Source organism: Palaemon carinicauda, chromosome 1, assembly GCF_036898095.1.
Source record: "Palaemon carinicauda isolate YSFRI2023 chromosome 1, ASM3689809v2, whole genome shotgun sequence".
Lineage (NCBI taxonomy): Eukaryota > Metazoa > Arthropoda > Malacostraca > Decapoda > Palaemonidae > Palaemon > Palaemon carinicauda.
Genome location: NC_090725.1, coordinates 84,793,897 through 84,810,664, shown reverse-complemented (window position 1 = coordinate 84,810,664; position 16,768 = coordinate 84,793,897). Strand labels below are relative to the sequence as shown.

At 33.1% G+C, this 16,768-nt stretch overlaps 1 protein-coding gene across 2 annotated transcripts in view; it reads right to left on the bottom strand.

The window, feature by feature from the left end:
* LOC137649428 (GATA-binding factor C-like) overlaps window positions 1-16,768 on the bottom strand; it is a 133,161-nt gene that overhangs the window by 32,960 nt on the left and 83,433 nt on the right. For both annotated transcript variants that reach the window (XM_068382421.1, XM_068382416.1), the window contains exons 3-4: window positions 15,165-15,310; window positions 5,604-5,729 (exon numbers count right to left, since the gene is read on the bottom strand). In XM_068382421.1, coding sequence (XP_068238522.1) covers window positions 5,604-5,729; window positions 15,165-15,310 — 272 coding nt within the window. The remainder of the gene's footprint in view (window positions 1-5,603; window positions 5,730-15,164; window positions 15,311-16,768) is intronic.

Sequence of the window (16,768 nt, the reverse complement as noted above, 5' to 3'; positions counted from 1 at the left end):
TCTCTCTCTCTCTCTCTCTCTCTCTCTCTCTCTCTCTCTCTCTCTCTCTACTACTTCTTTACATTCTTATTCTACTTCTATCGCTATACTTCTGTACATTTTCCCTCTCTTAGACTGACACACGAAAGTAAGAAAGGCCGTGAATGAAAATGCCCCGTCCGCTTCGTTAATCTCTGCCGCTGGATGGCAAGAGGCAATCTTCCTTCGAAATCTCCGAGGAGAGATCTAACCTTTAGCCATCAATCTCTTATCTTCCCAAACAATCTGGCGAAACCTACAAGCAAATCGGACCTGGGAACACCTGGTCGAGGGAAGAAGAAGATGAGAGACGATGGACGGGAGGCGATAGAAAAACGCCCACTGCGGAACAAAGAAGGTTTGGGCTAAAGAAAAATAAAGATTAATGAACGAAAACAACAACAAAGCACGTATAATAATAGAGCATTAAGTATAATAATAATAATAATAATAATAATAATTGATTGAAATTTACATACAATGACGTGTGCAATACTTATTATTATTATTATTATTATTATTATTATTATTATTATTATTATTATTATTATTATCATTATTGTTGTTGTTGTTGTTGTTATTGTTATTATTATTATTATTATATTATTATTATTATTATTATAGTAAAATACCAAGACTAATACCAACAATAGCATGTTCCTCTAATAGCAAATGGTACGAGGAATTTCAAGCCTCTTGTATTGTACCAGCAATTACTAACAATACAGAACAGCACAATTAGAAAGCGAGTGAGGCAGCATTTGACTTTACAGATTTATCTCCCTACAAAAATGCAATAAAGCTGGCAAGATGGCGGCCCAGATAAGATGCTAAGCCGCAAGTGAGCAATTCAAAGTGGTCCAAAGAATTTCCTTAACTTGAGTGGATGGCCTCTGTCTACTTTGCTGTCTACTCTTGAAATTGGCCATCAAGCCTCTTCAAAAATTACCTAAAAATAAATAGAGGCTAACACGGGTCGTTTGAAAAAGAAGGAAATGTAGATTTGCGTATTCAGTATTTTATGGGGCATATATTTGTACTTCTCTTGCAGTTTATATATTTCCTTGTATCCTATCCTCATTGGGTTATTATCCCAGTTGAAACCCTTGGTCTTATAGCATCCTGCTTTTTCATTTAGGGTTGTAGCTTACCTTGTAATAATAAAAATAATAATAATAATAATAATAATAATAATAATTTTCAGGAAATTTACTTTGGCAAATGTATTTGTTTTGGGGCGCTCACTAATTATTTCCAAATCATCTTTTGAAAACAGCTGAGATGTCACAAAAATCTATTCCACCTCTGCCTTCTTGGGAATTATTATCTTGCTTGGGGGTACACTCGGGTACACTATTCTTTCTCATTTATCTTTCTCCTGTTTTTTTTTTTTTTTTTTTTTTTTAAGAAACTTTTCTAGTTTATGTATAATAGATCTATATTGTTTTAATTTTTCATTACTTCTCCTGTAGTTTATTTATTTCCTTGTTTCTTTTCCTCACTGGGATATTTTTTCCCGTTGGAGACCTTGGGCTTATAGCATCCTGGTTTTCCACCTAGGGGTGTAGCTTACCTTGTAATAATAATAATAATAATAATAATAATAATAATACTTGTCGAACTTTATCAACCATAACTCTATTGGGCTGGTTAATCTCCTCATTTTGATAATAAAGAACAGTCTTTGTTTTATCCTTCGATCAATCTTTCTCAGCTAACAGCCGGGACACTTACTTCGATAGGTTTGTCTTTTGGTCAACCAACTGGCACCCCCACCCACCTTCTGCAATGGAGACATTCATATTATTGACATAATTTCAATTCATATTCATGACATTGCACTAGCTATGGCTAATAATTACATGGTTTACCAACAAATATAGTCAGTACTTTCAGTAAAGCCTTTAACTTCACAAAATTTTAAATTGAAATTGTCTCGTCTGTTAACCTGATGCATCACACTCTTAATTCAAAATGTTGTTTTTAATTCCAAATTCTTTTTATCTTTCTAGCCTTTCATTGATGGTGTAATCATAATGAAAAATAACTACCTGTAATTTGTTATGGCATCTTTCTATGAACTTTAATTTGCACGAAACGAAATACTTTTTTTCACAAAGTTTTCATCAAAAGAAGATCCCTTTCATTGAAAACTAAAAATATGCAATATGAGATAATCATCCTTAATTTATTGCCATCTCCCTAGATTAAGGGTGCAACTCTCCTCAGAATCTGACCTCCACTACCCTTTATTTCTGAGGAATATGTCCGGTCTTTCTTTTCCAGTACTTTTTTAGTATATGATTACCACTTTCCTCTCGAGGGTAGGCTGTATTCTTTGCAGAGGTAATGAGGCTGATTGGTTACAGATAAGTAAACAGTAGAGCTATGTTCCAGCGATAATCAAAACTAAAGTACTGACGCACTTTGTATTATCGCCATCCTATCTGTAACCCGAAGCAGAAGCGTTAACAAAAAGAACAAATTTTATGACAGCATAACCAGTGTTTTCAATCCTTGTGTAAAAGTAAGCTTTTAAGTAGGATATTCAGAATCATTAGTTACGGTACAAGCACAACTAATAAATACGGAGAAATATAAACTAATAAACACCCTTGATGTTTTTAGGGCTTTCTTAGCTTAACTGGTGGTTAACTGATCACTAAAGGTTTTCTTTATTCTTTTAAACAAACGTATGGATAGAATCTTCATGGAAGGATATAAGCAGTACGATTAATCAATCTTACTGTAAAACACATAAACGTATGAAGAAAAAGAAAAACGACATTTTTGTAATGCTACATGTTTAATGACAATTGCTTAGTCTTCTTCTCGTTTCATTTCCTTCGTCTGTACATTTAGTCTTCGCAGGCATATTTCTCCACATTTCAACTACACATTCTTCGTTCAAGGATAGAGAGGCCGACTGACAGGATTATATAGACTCACCATGGTACAATTAGTTCATTATTCATGTTGCATAAGATTTTTTCTAATTCTGACCATCTCTTTGCATTCACATCTTCCTTAACAGTTCCATCCTCTTCGTAATACTAGGCATGCAGTTAATTCTACTAGTCAGGCTTTCTCCGTAATGAGGCTCAATACTACACAATACTCTAAAAGTTTTATTCCAGCTGTGACCAAGTTATGGAATGATCTTCCTATTCGGGTAGTTGATCAGTAGATTTTCAGAAGTTCAAACTAGCAGCAAATGTTTTTATGTTGAACAGGCTGACATAAGTCTTTTTATAGTTTATATATCAAATATCTGTTTTGATGTTGTTGATGTTTTTGAAATATTCTATTCTAATTTTCATTACTTCTTATATCGGTTATTTGTTCCTTGTTTCCTTTCCTCACTAGGCTATTTTTCCCTTCTGGAGTCTTTGGGCTTGTAGCATCTTGCTTTTCCAACTAGGGTTGTAGCTTAGCTGGTAATAATAATAAAAATAATAATAATAATAATAATAATAATAATAATAATAAAAGCCTTTTAGTCAAACAGCCAAAACCTTCTATTGCATAATAGAGTCAAATCCTCATCGTTATATTCCTTTAACGAAAGATAAAAGGCGTCAATACTTTATAATATTTATGAAAACTAGTATTCTGTTAGCTGTACCGTTTTAAGCGAACTAAGTTCTATCAGCTCCTCTATTATTATTATTATTATTATTATTATTATTATTATTAAAATTAAACGCTGCCTTAGCCCCATTAATCTCATAGAAGACCTTTTCAATGGGTTTCTTTTTATTATTACTGGATTCTGCAAGTAATTGGGCGATTGTCATTGCTTAATCAGCCAATTCCTTTAATAAAACCTGTATTAAAAAGAGTCTCTTTCCCAAATATTATTATAATTACTAACTAATCTACAACCCTAGTTGGAAAAGCAGGATGTTATAAGCCCCAGGGTTCCAACAAGGGAAATAGCCCAGTAAGGAAAGAATATAAGGAAGCAGATAGAATAGTATGCCTGAGTATACCCACAAGCAAGAGATCTCTAACACAAGATAGTGGAAAATCATGGTACAGATGTTATGGCACTACCCAAAACTAGAGAACAATGGTTTGGTTTTGGAGTGTCCTTCTGGAAGAGCTGCTTTCCATAGCTATAGAGTCTCCTCTACCGTTACCAAGTGGAAAGTAGCTACTAAAAAATTTCAGTGCAGTATTTAACCCCTCCAGTGAAGAACAATTTCCCGGTTATCTTAGTGTTGGCATGTGTATGATGAAATAGGAGAATGTGAAAAGAATAGGCCAGTCTATTCGGTGTATTAGTAGGCAAAGGAAATAAGAGCCGTAATCAGAGAGGGTTCCAATGTAGTACTATGTGGCCAGTCAAAGTCCCTAATAAATCTTTAGCGATAGTATCTCAACGGGTGGCTGGTGCCTTAGCCGACCAACTACCAGCAACTTTTCAACTTGGACTTTACAATTTGCTTAGCACTTCATATGTGAAAGCGATGTCTATAACAATTAATTCATAGGATATAAGACTTTATGATCAATAAGCCGTTTAGTTTCCATAATATATATTCAAGTAACATTTGTTACAAATTTCCCTTTAATATTCTATTCGTGAATGGAAAATTAGGTAGAAAAAGTACCCTTTACCTCAAAGATGGAGTCGAGTTTATCTATGACATTCAATAAAAAAATAATGATCTGGAATATGATATATGGAACATTCCTGCTTCCTTCTGTACACAACTGGTACATGTGGAATGAAAACCACAAATAAATTCGTCCGTTATTACCAAAAACAATGGCAGGAATATGTTTTAAAGTCTGACCTAGCAGGGATCTTTGTGCATATATTTGACAATATTCAATGCATTGCCATAATCTTTTCTCTTCATACATCTTACCATATTTCGTATTTAAAAGATTAACACAGTTAACTGAAATTAATTAATCAAGTGAACAAGAGGGATTCTCTAAAATTAGCGTGGTGACTAAAATATTGCTTTTATATAATGAAATTCTAAACATACTATTTAAAGAAACCATATTTCAAAAATAATAAAGTGATTAGCAGGCATGGGTGCCTGGATTGACGTCAGTCCCGGTATGAGAGGCAAGAAAATATTCTTGATATATATAAATATTTCTTTAGGAGGAGTGAGCAGCATACAATATTCTTGCGTGCAATACTAATAAAAGATTATTACAGAGAGAATTAATCGGAAAATAATGCAAGATTAAAAGATACCAAACAAACTATATCCCCCACAAATGTTGACGACCAGAGGAAATGAAATATTGCGAGAGTATAATGGTAATTTGAAAATCAAATATTTATAAGATATATCATGATTCCTCGAACATCGAAAAATCATCCAAGCCAGGTAACGAAACTTTAATTCGCAAAACAGAAACGTTTCCTTTTCCTTTAGTATTAGCACTTCAGTTTAATAAGCAGAAAAAAATATATATTACTTTTGGGTTTAATTTAATGGGTAACTAGACCCAAATTGAGCCGTAGCGTTGTCACCCTGTCATAATAGTTAGGCAACCTTTAATTGACGCTAACCGAAGACATAAATAACAAACAAAAGAGCAGATAAATAACTTACATTATGTAGCTTATAGTAGAGGCCACAGGCGTTGCAAACAGGCTCGCCATTCTGGTTACGTCTCCAGAGTGTGGTCGTCGTGGTTTTGCAGTTGGCACAGCTTGTCCCGGCTCGCCGTTGGGCTGACTGTAAGGCCAAAAGGAAGAAAAAGGATAGCAATAGAAATGCGTGTCATTTATTACGTAACATATTGACATTACTACAATTAACATATGAAGATCCACACAGCTACAGGAGTACATACTTCAATTTTCTGACCAACATCAGCACACTTCACACTGAAGCGGCATCATGATACATAGTATAGCTAAGGATGACATTTTACCTCATACATTAGTTTATGACTGAAACATCTACGCAAAAAGAGTTGATTTTCAAATTTTGTTAATAATTCTAACCAATATTCACATAGACAACATACTACATGCTCCAGTATTTCCAAATGAGCTTATAATCCCCTCTCTGAATTTCCCAAACCCAATCTTCTTCTTGCCTAACTTCCTTTTTTTCTTGTAACTTTGCTCTAGTTAATATTTGCTATTTTCTATGTCTACCTACATTTTTTTTACCAATCTCTGTAACTTCTCACTCTCCCCATACATTTGCCCAGTTATGAAAATAACTCGGATATCTAATATTTCACATGGCCTCTTCTCTAACAAATTTGTTTTACAATTATACACTGAGTCAATTCCCTAGTCTTTTTTTGTTACTCCACCTATATAGAAATACAATGAAACTCCAGTAAAACTAACATTACTCTGCTTCAATGTCATCATCACATCCGACTTTAAGTCTTTACAGTAGATTGCTTGATGCACAACAGTTGAAGACACTGAATTACTTTAAACACACTACCATCCCCATCTTGCTCATAACTTTTTTTATAATTCTTTCCTATCCACATGCAAATTTTCCTTTTTTTCACAGGAAACATATAGCACTTATGTTTCATATGAAGCATTTAATATACATAAGGTTTTTCTTTCTTACTCTACATTAGCTTTTATTGTCATACACTAATTTCTTAATACAATTTCCCTCATAAATATTTTCTTATAAAGTTTAACATTTACGAACGTAATATATCTGTAAATATTTCTACTTTCCTACAATTCAACTGATAGCTTTTGTGGTAGAAAATAGAAGCTGTTACTGAGAATTACCTACGTTACAATTCTCTATAACTGCTATCCAATTTATTATAGGAAGTACCATTATTCATATTCTTTATGATAAAATTCACCATTTCATTTAATATCATGTTATATGATAATTGTAATGAACATTTAAATGTACACGTGTACTGTAAATACACAACATCTACTAACACTTCAACTCTTACTAAAAAAAGTACTTATGTCTACATCTTTAAGTAAACACGCACATAATCAAGTACAATAAAGTACCACGAACAAATAAAAGGCAGAGAGTAGTACCAAGGGCTTTTTCACCAGCTTATTCACACATCGTGGATCTTAATTAGAGGTTTCTCAAGTCACGGTAGGTTAAAGATAGAATGCATTAAGAAAAACTTGGAGTGAACAATTCAGGAAATTTCAGCTCTCCACTAAGTCCTTGCTATTTTAAAGCACTAAGAATGAGATCAAATAGATATTCGATATATAGAAATCTGGTATGGAATTTATTTACTCTTGCGATATATGAAACGGAAGGACAAGAAAACTCTAAAGGCCGGGAACTTATGTCAAGAAAGAGAATGCATCTTCCTCTGTCAAACTATATGAAATATGTAAGAAGAAGAAGAAGAAGAAGAAGAAGAAGAGTGTTTTAAGGGCAGCATATAATAACTGAGAATGGAGAATAAGGTTTGGTTATAAGGGTTACAGGAAGGAGACTACAGTTTGACGAGACTAAAGAGACGGACACACAAGGACCACAAACTTCTGTATTTTCACGAAATCTTAATGCACTGATAATCTAGAAAATCGTGGATTTTCTTAAATTTCATGGCCAGTTTTGGCGGAATTCGGTCTCTGTTTAGTTTATAAATTAAAACTCCCATTTTTGAAAGATTCTTACGAGTACATTTACTAACATAACTTAAAGAGATACAATTTCCCATCTTAGAGAAAAGAGAGAGCAACATACCTGCGGAAGTCATTCGATACAATTGGAGGAATAATAAAGTGTGATTGTAAAACCATTTATATTTTTAGTCAATGGCTCTATCCTGAAAGGCTCATTGAAGTTACAGCAAAAGTATTCTTAGAGTTAAATGATTATAACAGAAATACTGGTTTATCACTATCTTAGTGAATACGAGTAATATTCTATTTGAGATTATTACCATCCAACTTCATCAGTTATGAAGATTAATATCTAGCTATATCAGTGTTATTATAGGTACTTATGTATTTAGGGGACCAAGAAAAAGGGGGAAGGACCAGGGAGAATAAATTTAAGTGTGAAGTAATGTGTAATAATTGATGAAAATCTATACAAGGAATATATTTGGAAGAATTTACAATGTAATTGCAGTGTTGTCATGAGACTCTGAGCTAAGGGATTAAATTAAAAGCTAATGTTAATTAATTTTCTAGTCATGGTTTGGATGTTAGAAAAGAGCCGTTGTAAAGATTCCCCTCAGATTTCAGCTAGTATGAAGACTTATCAATCGGTTACCCAAAGAATAATTCTGTTTAAGATTGGTCTTAATTTTGCCCACAAAACAGACGCAGGTAATTTAGCCCAAAGGATTCAGCTCCACTATGACTTTTCAAGAAGCCATTTTAACCCTTTCCTGACATTAATGGTATAGATTCTAGCCTTTTTGAATCCGCCTTTCATATTCAACCTTATCCTTGGGTCACCACAATTTCAATTGCTATAGTCAACTAGTAATAAAAGCCTTTCAAATCTGAATAGATGTATAGTAAATCTAATCTAAGTGGAACATGTTGGTATGTATATAATTATCTGTATCTATGCTATCTATATATATATATCTACTGTATATATAAACACACACACACACACACACACACACACACACACATATATATATATATATATATATATATATATATATATATATATATATATATCGTGTTTATATCTTGAATATCTTTTAGCAAATTTGTCTCACGAACTTTCATTATTTTCTCTCATTTAGCGCTTCTCTTTCATTTCGCGCAATTCTAGAGCATATATGCAGGCTATTACTCACTTACCGAATATTTTGGCTTGGAATGCTCTTACTTATGTAAAACACTGGAAATATATGTATAGCGGGAAAATATCTGAGGATAGTCGCTGGCTTCACTTCAAACTGCACAAGCTCTTCAAACTTAGCATAAAAATCAATTCACCCAGTGATATCAAAAATTAAAATTTTTTTATTAACCTGAGTTTGTTCTAAAACTGACAGTATTAGAAAATTTAAAGCAGGAAAACTTTATCCGAACTGCTTACCAGCCTTTGAAATGGACTCTTTAGCGATTTTGTAGCGATTGTTATAACAAAATCTAATATGAGATTAGATTTTGCGTCATAATAGTATTGTACTGATGAAGATGCGCTCTGGAAACAAGATCTATTATAAACATTATTCTTTCAAATGAGTAATCATTCACCTCTGTAAAATGTGTGGTTCTTCTAATTAAGGCACCTAGAATTAACATGTTTACATATTCTATGGTATTTCATAATTTCTTTTGTATAAAAACGAATTCGAAAAAACTGAATAGAAGGTCTAACATGATTGTATTTTTGAACCTTTTGGAATTTGAGCATCTTTCTCTTAACACCGCCTGAACTTCAAGGAGACTTAATACAGACCGAATTCAAGGTTTGTACCTTATTATATGGACTTTCACGCATCCAATATCTATCAAACATTTTATATTAAATTCTTAATACATATTTTTTTAATTCCGATTTTACACATGGATGCTGGTTTCCATGCATTAATATTGAAAGCTTAATAAATGTTAATGAATATCAATCTTATTGAATAAGCAAGTGGGCAAGTCTTCTAGATACTGAAACCTTCAAAAGAAAAAGACTGAAAGCAAAATCGTCTGAAGATAAAATATGCAAACTATTTAATATAAGAAAAATAACAGGGAGATAAATGATGTGATCATACAAAGGTTCCCAGGGTGCCCCAACGCAAGAGAACTAACACAAGACGGGAAAATCCTGATACAGTGGCTGTACCAAAGCTCAAGGTTTGACACCACTGATTATAAGGCCACAGTCAAGACCAATAACCCGCTTAAAGTAAAGAAATAGGACACCAATACGTGGGAATCACAAACTCTATCACCTTAGCCCCAAATTGAGTGGAAGGTACTTGCTATCAGCCATATCAAACAATTTGGAGTAGGGAGTATCACGTGCCTCCTCCCATCGCTGCCAGGAGAAGAGGGGGGAAAGAGAGGGAAGATCTGCATCCTCTTAAACTGCCAGCAATCTCCTCATCTCTTCCCGATTTGAAATCATCTCTTTACACTCCGATAAACCATCTTCTGACACCTACTCATCGCATGTTCTCATTCTTCTTAATTAGTAATATTCCTTATTCCTTGTCTACACATATTCTTTAACTTAACTTCATGATGACAGCTTTATCAATTGTCAGATCTACTGTTTTTTTTTATTCGCTCAACTTAGTTTCTAATTTTCTTGACGCTATTGGGAGGTATTTTTTTTTCTGGAATGCTTTTTATCTTTTAGTTTTTTTTTTCTCCATTTGCTTAAACTTTTCATATTTAATCTAAATCAATCTAAATAGCTTTATGCATTGTCTTACTCCCTTAACTATTTCTAATATCCTAATACGACTGAATATATTCGGTCAAAATATAACGCAAAAAGTACTAAATGTTAGATGGTGTATTATTTCGTTTTGCTTTTGTATTCAACGCTTCCGTTTCCCATGTGGTTCGTAAAAAAACAAGAATGTTGCGTATGCAGATGATGCTACTCTCTTTGCATCAATTCCATCTCCAGAATGTAGACCTATGGCTACAGAATCCCTGAATAAAGATATAGTTAAAATTAGTGTATGGGGAAAATTATAAGGTTTGAAGTTGAACTTCAACAAAACTCAAGTATGATTGTAAGTACATTGAGAGCATGCCTCCTCAACATCCAGCTCTTTGCATTGACAATGTCTCTTTACCTATATACAACTCATTTAAAATTCTAGGTATGATTTTTCATTTCAAATTTACTTTTAAGATTCATTTTCGGTCTGAAAAAATTGGGTTATTGAGAAAGTTAAGATTTTTGGTGATCAGTCTATCCTTAGGAAATATTTTAATTCTTTCATTCTACCTTGTTTCGAGTATTGTCCTCCTGTCTGGTCTGAACTTACGGTCTATTAAACTATTTATTCCTGATACGGATATTAACATTTGGCAACATTGTTCAATTAGTTTTTCATGTGAGTTGCATAAAATTTGTCATAATTCAGATTTCTGATTGCACTCAGATCCTCCCAGATTGTGCCATAATAATAATAATAATAATAATAATAATAATAATAATAATAATAATATCAATAATAATAACAATAATAATAATAAAAACAAGAATCAGTATTGACCAGTTATACAATCTATATTTAATGCGTTCTTAATAAAGTTAATGTAACCATTATCAGTCTAAATGTGTGACAAACGCAAAGCCAAGTCATACAAAAGGTCATAAGGAAATTTTTTGATCTCTTAGTTTCAGATTACTGTTTTTTTTTTTTTTTTCTATTAGTGATTTCAAAGGCTTCTTGCTCGTTTATTCTTCCATGTTAGCTCTCAATCAATAGTTTACTTTTCTTTTTAATATTCTAATTATTTAGATTTTTACCCCATACTATCACCCTCTCATTATCCTCTTTTCCTCCTATTCCACATTCTCAATTCCTTTACATTTCTCTTTTCTTTCGTTTTTTACCAACACCTTCGAACCTTAAATGTATATTCTGCACCAATTGTCTAATAAATATTCCACCATTATACAATTTCACAGCTAACTTTACTACTTTGACGAATAGAATTTACATATAATGCTTTGCAAACATTATTAATGACATGTAAAAGCAATTGTGAGTTTAATTTGTCATGAAAGAACATAACTGATGCCCGGATCATTGGCAAATGATGACAGAAAAAATTGTGAACATTTTATGGATCGCCAAGGAAGGATGTCACGAATAAATCTAATGAGAGAGAGAGAGAGAGAGAGAGAGAGAGAGAGAGAGAGAGAGAGAGAGAGAGAGAGAGAGAGAGAGAGAGAGAGAGTGTGTGTTGGTCCTCTTTGATAGCGGCAAATAGACACGAAAGAAGATAACGAGAATTGAAAAAAAATGCTATTAACCACTTTGAAAATATTCCTAGTATATATATTGCATTACGTAATCCATAAACAAACGAAAACTATAATGCGATTATTGTATCCTGGGGAATAAATATAGAACTAATTATCAAGATTCCTGCAAAGCAATGAGAAGCTTGAATAAACATTTCCTCATAACTGACGATGCGTCTTGGAATGGCTAAATATTGGGATGGAATCACGTTTACATAGCAAAATCGTAAAAGGAGTCACGTTAGATTCATGTCATCACATTTCCAAACGATATTATTATTATTAATATCATTACAAGCTAAGCTATAAACCTAATTGGAAAAGCAAGAGAGAAAAATAGCCCAGTGAGGAAAGGAAACAAGGAAATAAAAAACAACAAGAGAAGCAATAAGCAATCAAAATAAAATATACTAAGAACAGTAACAACATTATATTAGATATTTCATACATAAAATATAAAAAACATCAAAAACACCAAGAGGAAGAGAAATAAGATAGAACAGCGTGGCCGAGTGTACCCTCAAGCAAGAGAACGCTAATCCAAGACAGTAGATGGCAATGGTACAGAGGCTATGGCACTACCTAAGACTACAGAACAAAGGTTTGATTTTAGAGTGTCCTTCTCCTAGAAGAGCTGCTAACCACAGTTCAAGAGTCTCTTCTACCCTTACCAGGAGGATAGTTTTTCAAAATATCAACCATGAGAAAATAAGAATTTATTTTCGAAGTGGAGAGTAGAAAATTGAGCGAGGAATTTAGTGAAAACACTAATTATGTTTAATTCTAAACTAGCAATATTACACAGATAAATACTTGATTATATTGCATATATCTGAACTTATTTCAAAGCAAAAATCTTGAAAAGAATATGGTGGCCTTTACAAAATCAACAATTCTATGGTATTTCCTAAATAAACTAATCTTCATTTACAATCTATATTCATAGTTGGTTCGTTTTCTTGGTCGTATTACAATTCTCCAGTATGAATATGTAAAATCATACTTCAAATATAACGCTAAATGCTTTTCTAAATGAAAAAAAACTATACTAAATTATATTGTACGCTGACCTTCTTTGGTTAATGAGAGGACTTAACTACATCGTGTGTCCCTATCAATATTATCGTTATTTTTCCAGCAATGGCTTCGAAATTGCTAATGAATTTGACAACGTTAGTGAATATCTTATCTGTTTCTTAAACATCGATATTGGATGGATATTGGCCTAAGATAAAATTTCCTCAAATTTTTTTACAGATTGAGTATGGGTAGCTACTTAAATTAGCTTTCAACTTTTCATTGTTAGGATAAGTTTTAGGTTCAAAGACAATTAACATTACCCTAAAGACTTGTTATTTTATGTTGGTTTAGGGTTTAAAAATTTCATACTTCATAGGTGTTTGCTTCAATGATCTGTTCTTTTCGAAACTCTGTTAGCAGAATCTTTGGTAAAATAATTGGTTCTCTTACTTAACCTCTCGAAGAAGAATGTCAGTGGAAGGTATACCCTGATTTGTCCCCAGATCCGTACAATCCTAGGTCGAAGTTTTACTGAAATGACAAGTAACCTATAAACTCAATTCTCCAAACGAATATATCAGAAGATTTCTTCCATAATATCACTTCTAAGCTTCCAGAACCCATAATCTTTCAGGCTCATGACCGTGTGAGCTGACTCCTCTAAAGCATTCCTTTGATAGTTCACCACAAGAAGCTCTTCCTTTTAAGGTCCACTTAATAGGTTTACTCCATAACGAACATATTGGATTAATTTTATGTGTCAGTTTCTGTAACCTCATCTTAATGCCTTGTGTTATGTGTTAGTTTCCATAGGTTTCATCTTAATGGTAACATCTTGGGCCAATTTCTATAGCACCAATCTCAAAGTATTGTCGTGCAGGTTGTTTTCTATAGTCCTTATTTCAAAGGATTTTTTTTTTTTAATGAACTCTTTTCTATATGGCTAATTTAAGTCTTACCTAACAGGTCAGTTTCCATAAGGTTTCTATCAAAAGCTTAACTTCTTGGTTAGTTTCCATAGCCCTTATCTAAATGGCGTATCTTATGGGATGTTTTCTGCACCCTCCATTTCGATGGATTATATTATGTGGTGGTTTCTGTAGCATTTATAGCCTCTACCTTGATGACATATCGAATGGATAAATATCCATTGCGCTTATCTGAAAAGCTTATCTTATCCATTGGCTTCTATAGCCATTATCTAAAAGGTGTATTTTATAAATTGTTTTCTACAACTCTTATCTCAAAGGATTATCAAATGGGACAGTTTCCATATTCTCAACTAAAAGACTTAATTTAGCCAATGGTTTCCCTAGCCATCACCTCATGGTTTAAATTAGCTATTTATTTCAATAGCCATTACCTAAAAGGCTAATCTTATAGGATATTTTCTGCAACCCTTATCTCAAAGGCTTATATTATGGGTCAGCTTACATAACACTTACATCAAAGGCTTATTTTTTGGGTTAATTCTCATAGCACTAACTTAGAGATTCATCTTGCAGGCCTCACCTTAAATAATTATCTCATACGTAAGTTTACAGTCCTATTTAACCCTTAGGTCATCCCCATGATTTCAAAGACTTAATTCACGGATCGGTTTTTTCAGCCTTAATCTGAAAAGCTCCACTCCCTGGTTGATTTGCGTACCCTGATCTTGAAGGGTGCTTCGTGACTGGATTTCCATAGCCTCATCTTGAAGGATTACCTTTTGGATGGTTTCCATGGCCCTGATTTGGAAGGATTGCCTCAGGCCTTAACCTTAATATAACTTCGAAGTCTTGTCTTATAATCTAGTTCCTAAATCAAACCCCTCGAATGTTTACCTCATGGGCTGACTTCCTTGACATTATGGGATGGTTCCATATCTAATAGGTCTACTTAATGGGTAGTTTTTAGTACAGTAACAATATTTCTGAAGGCTTATCTGATAAGCATATTCCACAGCCCCATTTCAGGTAGTTTACTTCGTATGTCATTGTCATTTATCATGTTTAAATGTTTCGCCTTAAGACCACTCAACTGATAGAGATTATTTCATTATGCTTTCTAGTTTTTGAACCACATCGTGCTCATGATTGCTTATAAAAACAAATCAACATTAGATCTACTTCTTAAATATAGGATTTACTCTAGTACTTATCCTTCTACCTACCTGCCTATGTACTATAGAAATGAACAATTAATGAAAGTATATTATGAACTCACCATTCGCTGCTTGGGTTTGATGAGAGGTCTGTTCTGTCCGTTCATCTTGTAGTAGAGGCCACAGGCGTTGCACAAGTAGTGGCCGTTTCCGTCCCGACGCCAAAGAGGCGTCGACGTCGCTCCGCAGTTGACGCACTCCCGACCCTCTGCAATGTAGGGGACACCAAGTAAGTAGAACTCTTTAATGGAGTACTAATCTTATTTTAAGAAGAAGAAAAACATGACCGAAATGGCTCACAAATTAAAAAATAGTAAGTTTATTGCTTATAAGTAACCTAAATTGAATTGAAAAATAATTTATCTAAAATTTTTCTCCGGGTTTAAGGATGCATTTCATTTGTAATTACCATTACAAACAAAAATTTGTTTGGATGAAACTCATATGGCCATGATATTCTTTCACCGACAAGGACATTTTAGATTATTTATCAATGACACATTTTGAGGGATTTGATACCTCATGCTAAGAGACAAGAACTTCCACTCATTTGTAGTTGATGCTTTTATATTGTTATTGATCTGTGTGGTTACAAAAGATAATAGTTATATCTATATATCATTCTTTACACGCATTGTATGTGCATGTATACAAAATTCATTGCAAATGGTTGACGAGTGTCAAAGACGCGGGGAGATTCCGATGCCGGAGAATGACATCAAGTTGTAGCTTTATAATAAAAATTTCCGTATTTGACAAATAACTACATCAGGTGATAGGCATTTAGATCGAAACGTTTTTTCCATTTGTAAGAATTTTTATATATTGAAAAAACCTGATTTTTCAATAACTGAAGTAAAAATTCTTATTTAAAGCATGGAACTAGTTCTCAAAACTGTTTACAGAAAGTCTTTCACTGAATTGAAAATAAAAATACTCTTTGATTTTACAGTTCACTAACGCCAAAGAAGCAATGAGTAAAACATTTCTCTTAACACCAACTGCAAATGTGAGGATATATCACTTTAGTAATTATTACAGCAACTTTAAATATTAAAGATGAAAATTTGCAAGTAATTCGAAAAGTACTTTGCTATTAAGAAATATGCTTATTTTCTTTTCTAGCATTATTTAAAAAAATAAGTTAATTGTCAAATATATTACTGTGATATACACAATGCACTACATAGGACCTGTCGAATTACACGAATGAGATCATATTAATATAAATAGACAGATAATAAAACGGCATAAACAAACCAAAACAAAATATTTTAATGTTTGCAAAGTAATTATATTGAGCAACAGAATAAAACATTCACGGACGTATATTATAATTATAACTCATATAAAATTCTACTGCACTGTAGATTCTTCAATACAATGCCAGCAATCCATAAATAATTCTAAAATATAAGTTATTTTAATGAGAGGTAAAAGCAAAAGCAAAGAGACATGCATCAAGGACATGGAATGGAACATGACATGCAATATGCTGCTAGTGAGATTCTACGTACTCTTAAAAGACTCCATAAATGAAAGCAATACCTCAATCAACACCAAATGCCTTCATATTCTTTTACTTCCGATATCAATCTCATAATAAGCGACTATTACCGTACAAAAATTGCGGGGGCTATCAAAAAAATAATTTTCAAAGTTTCCC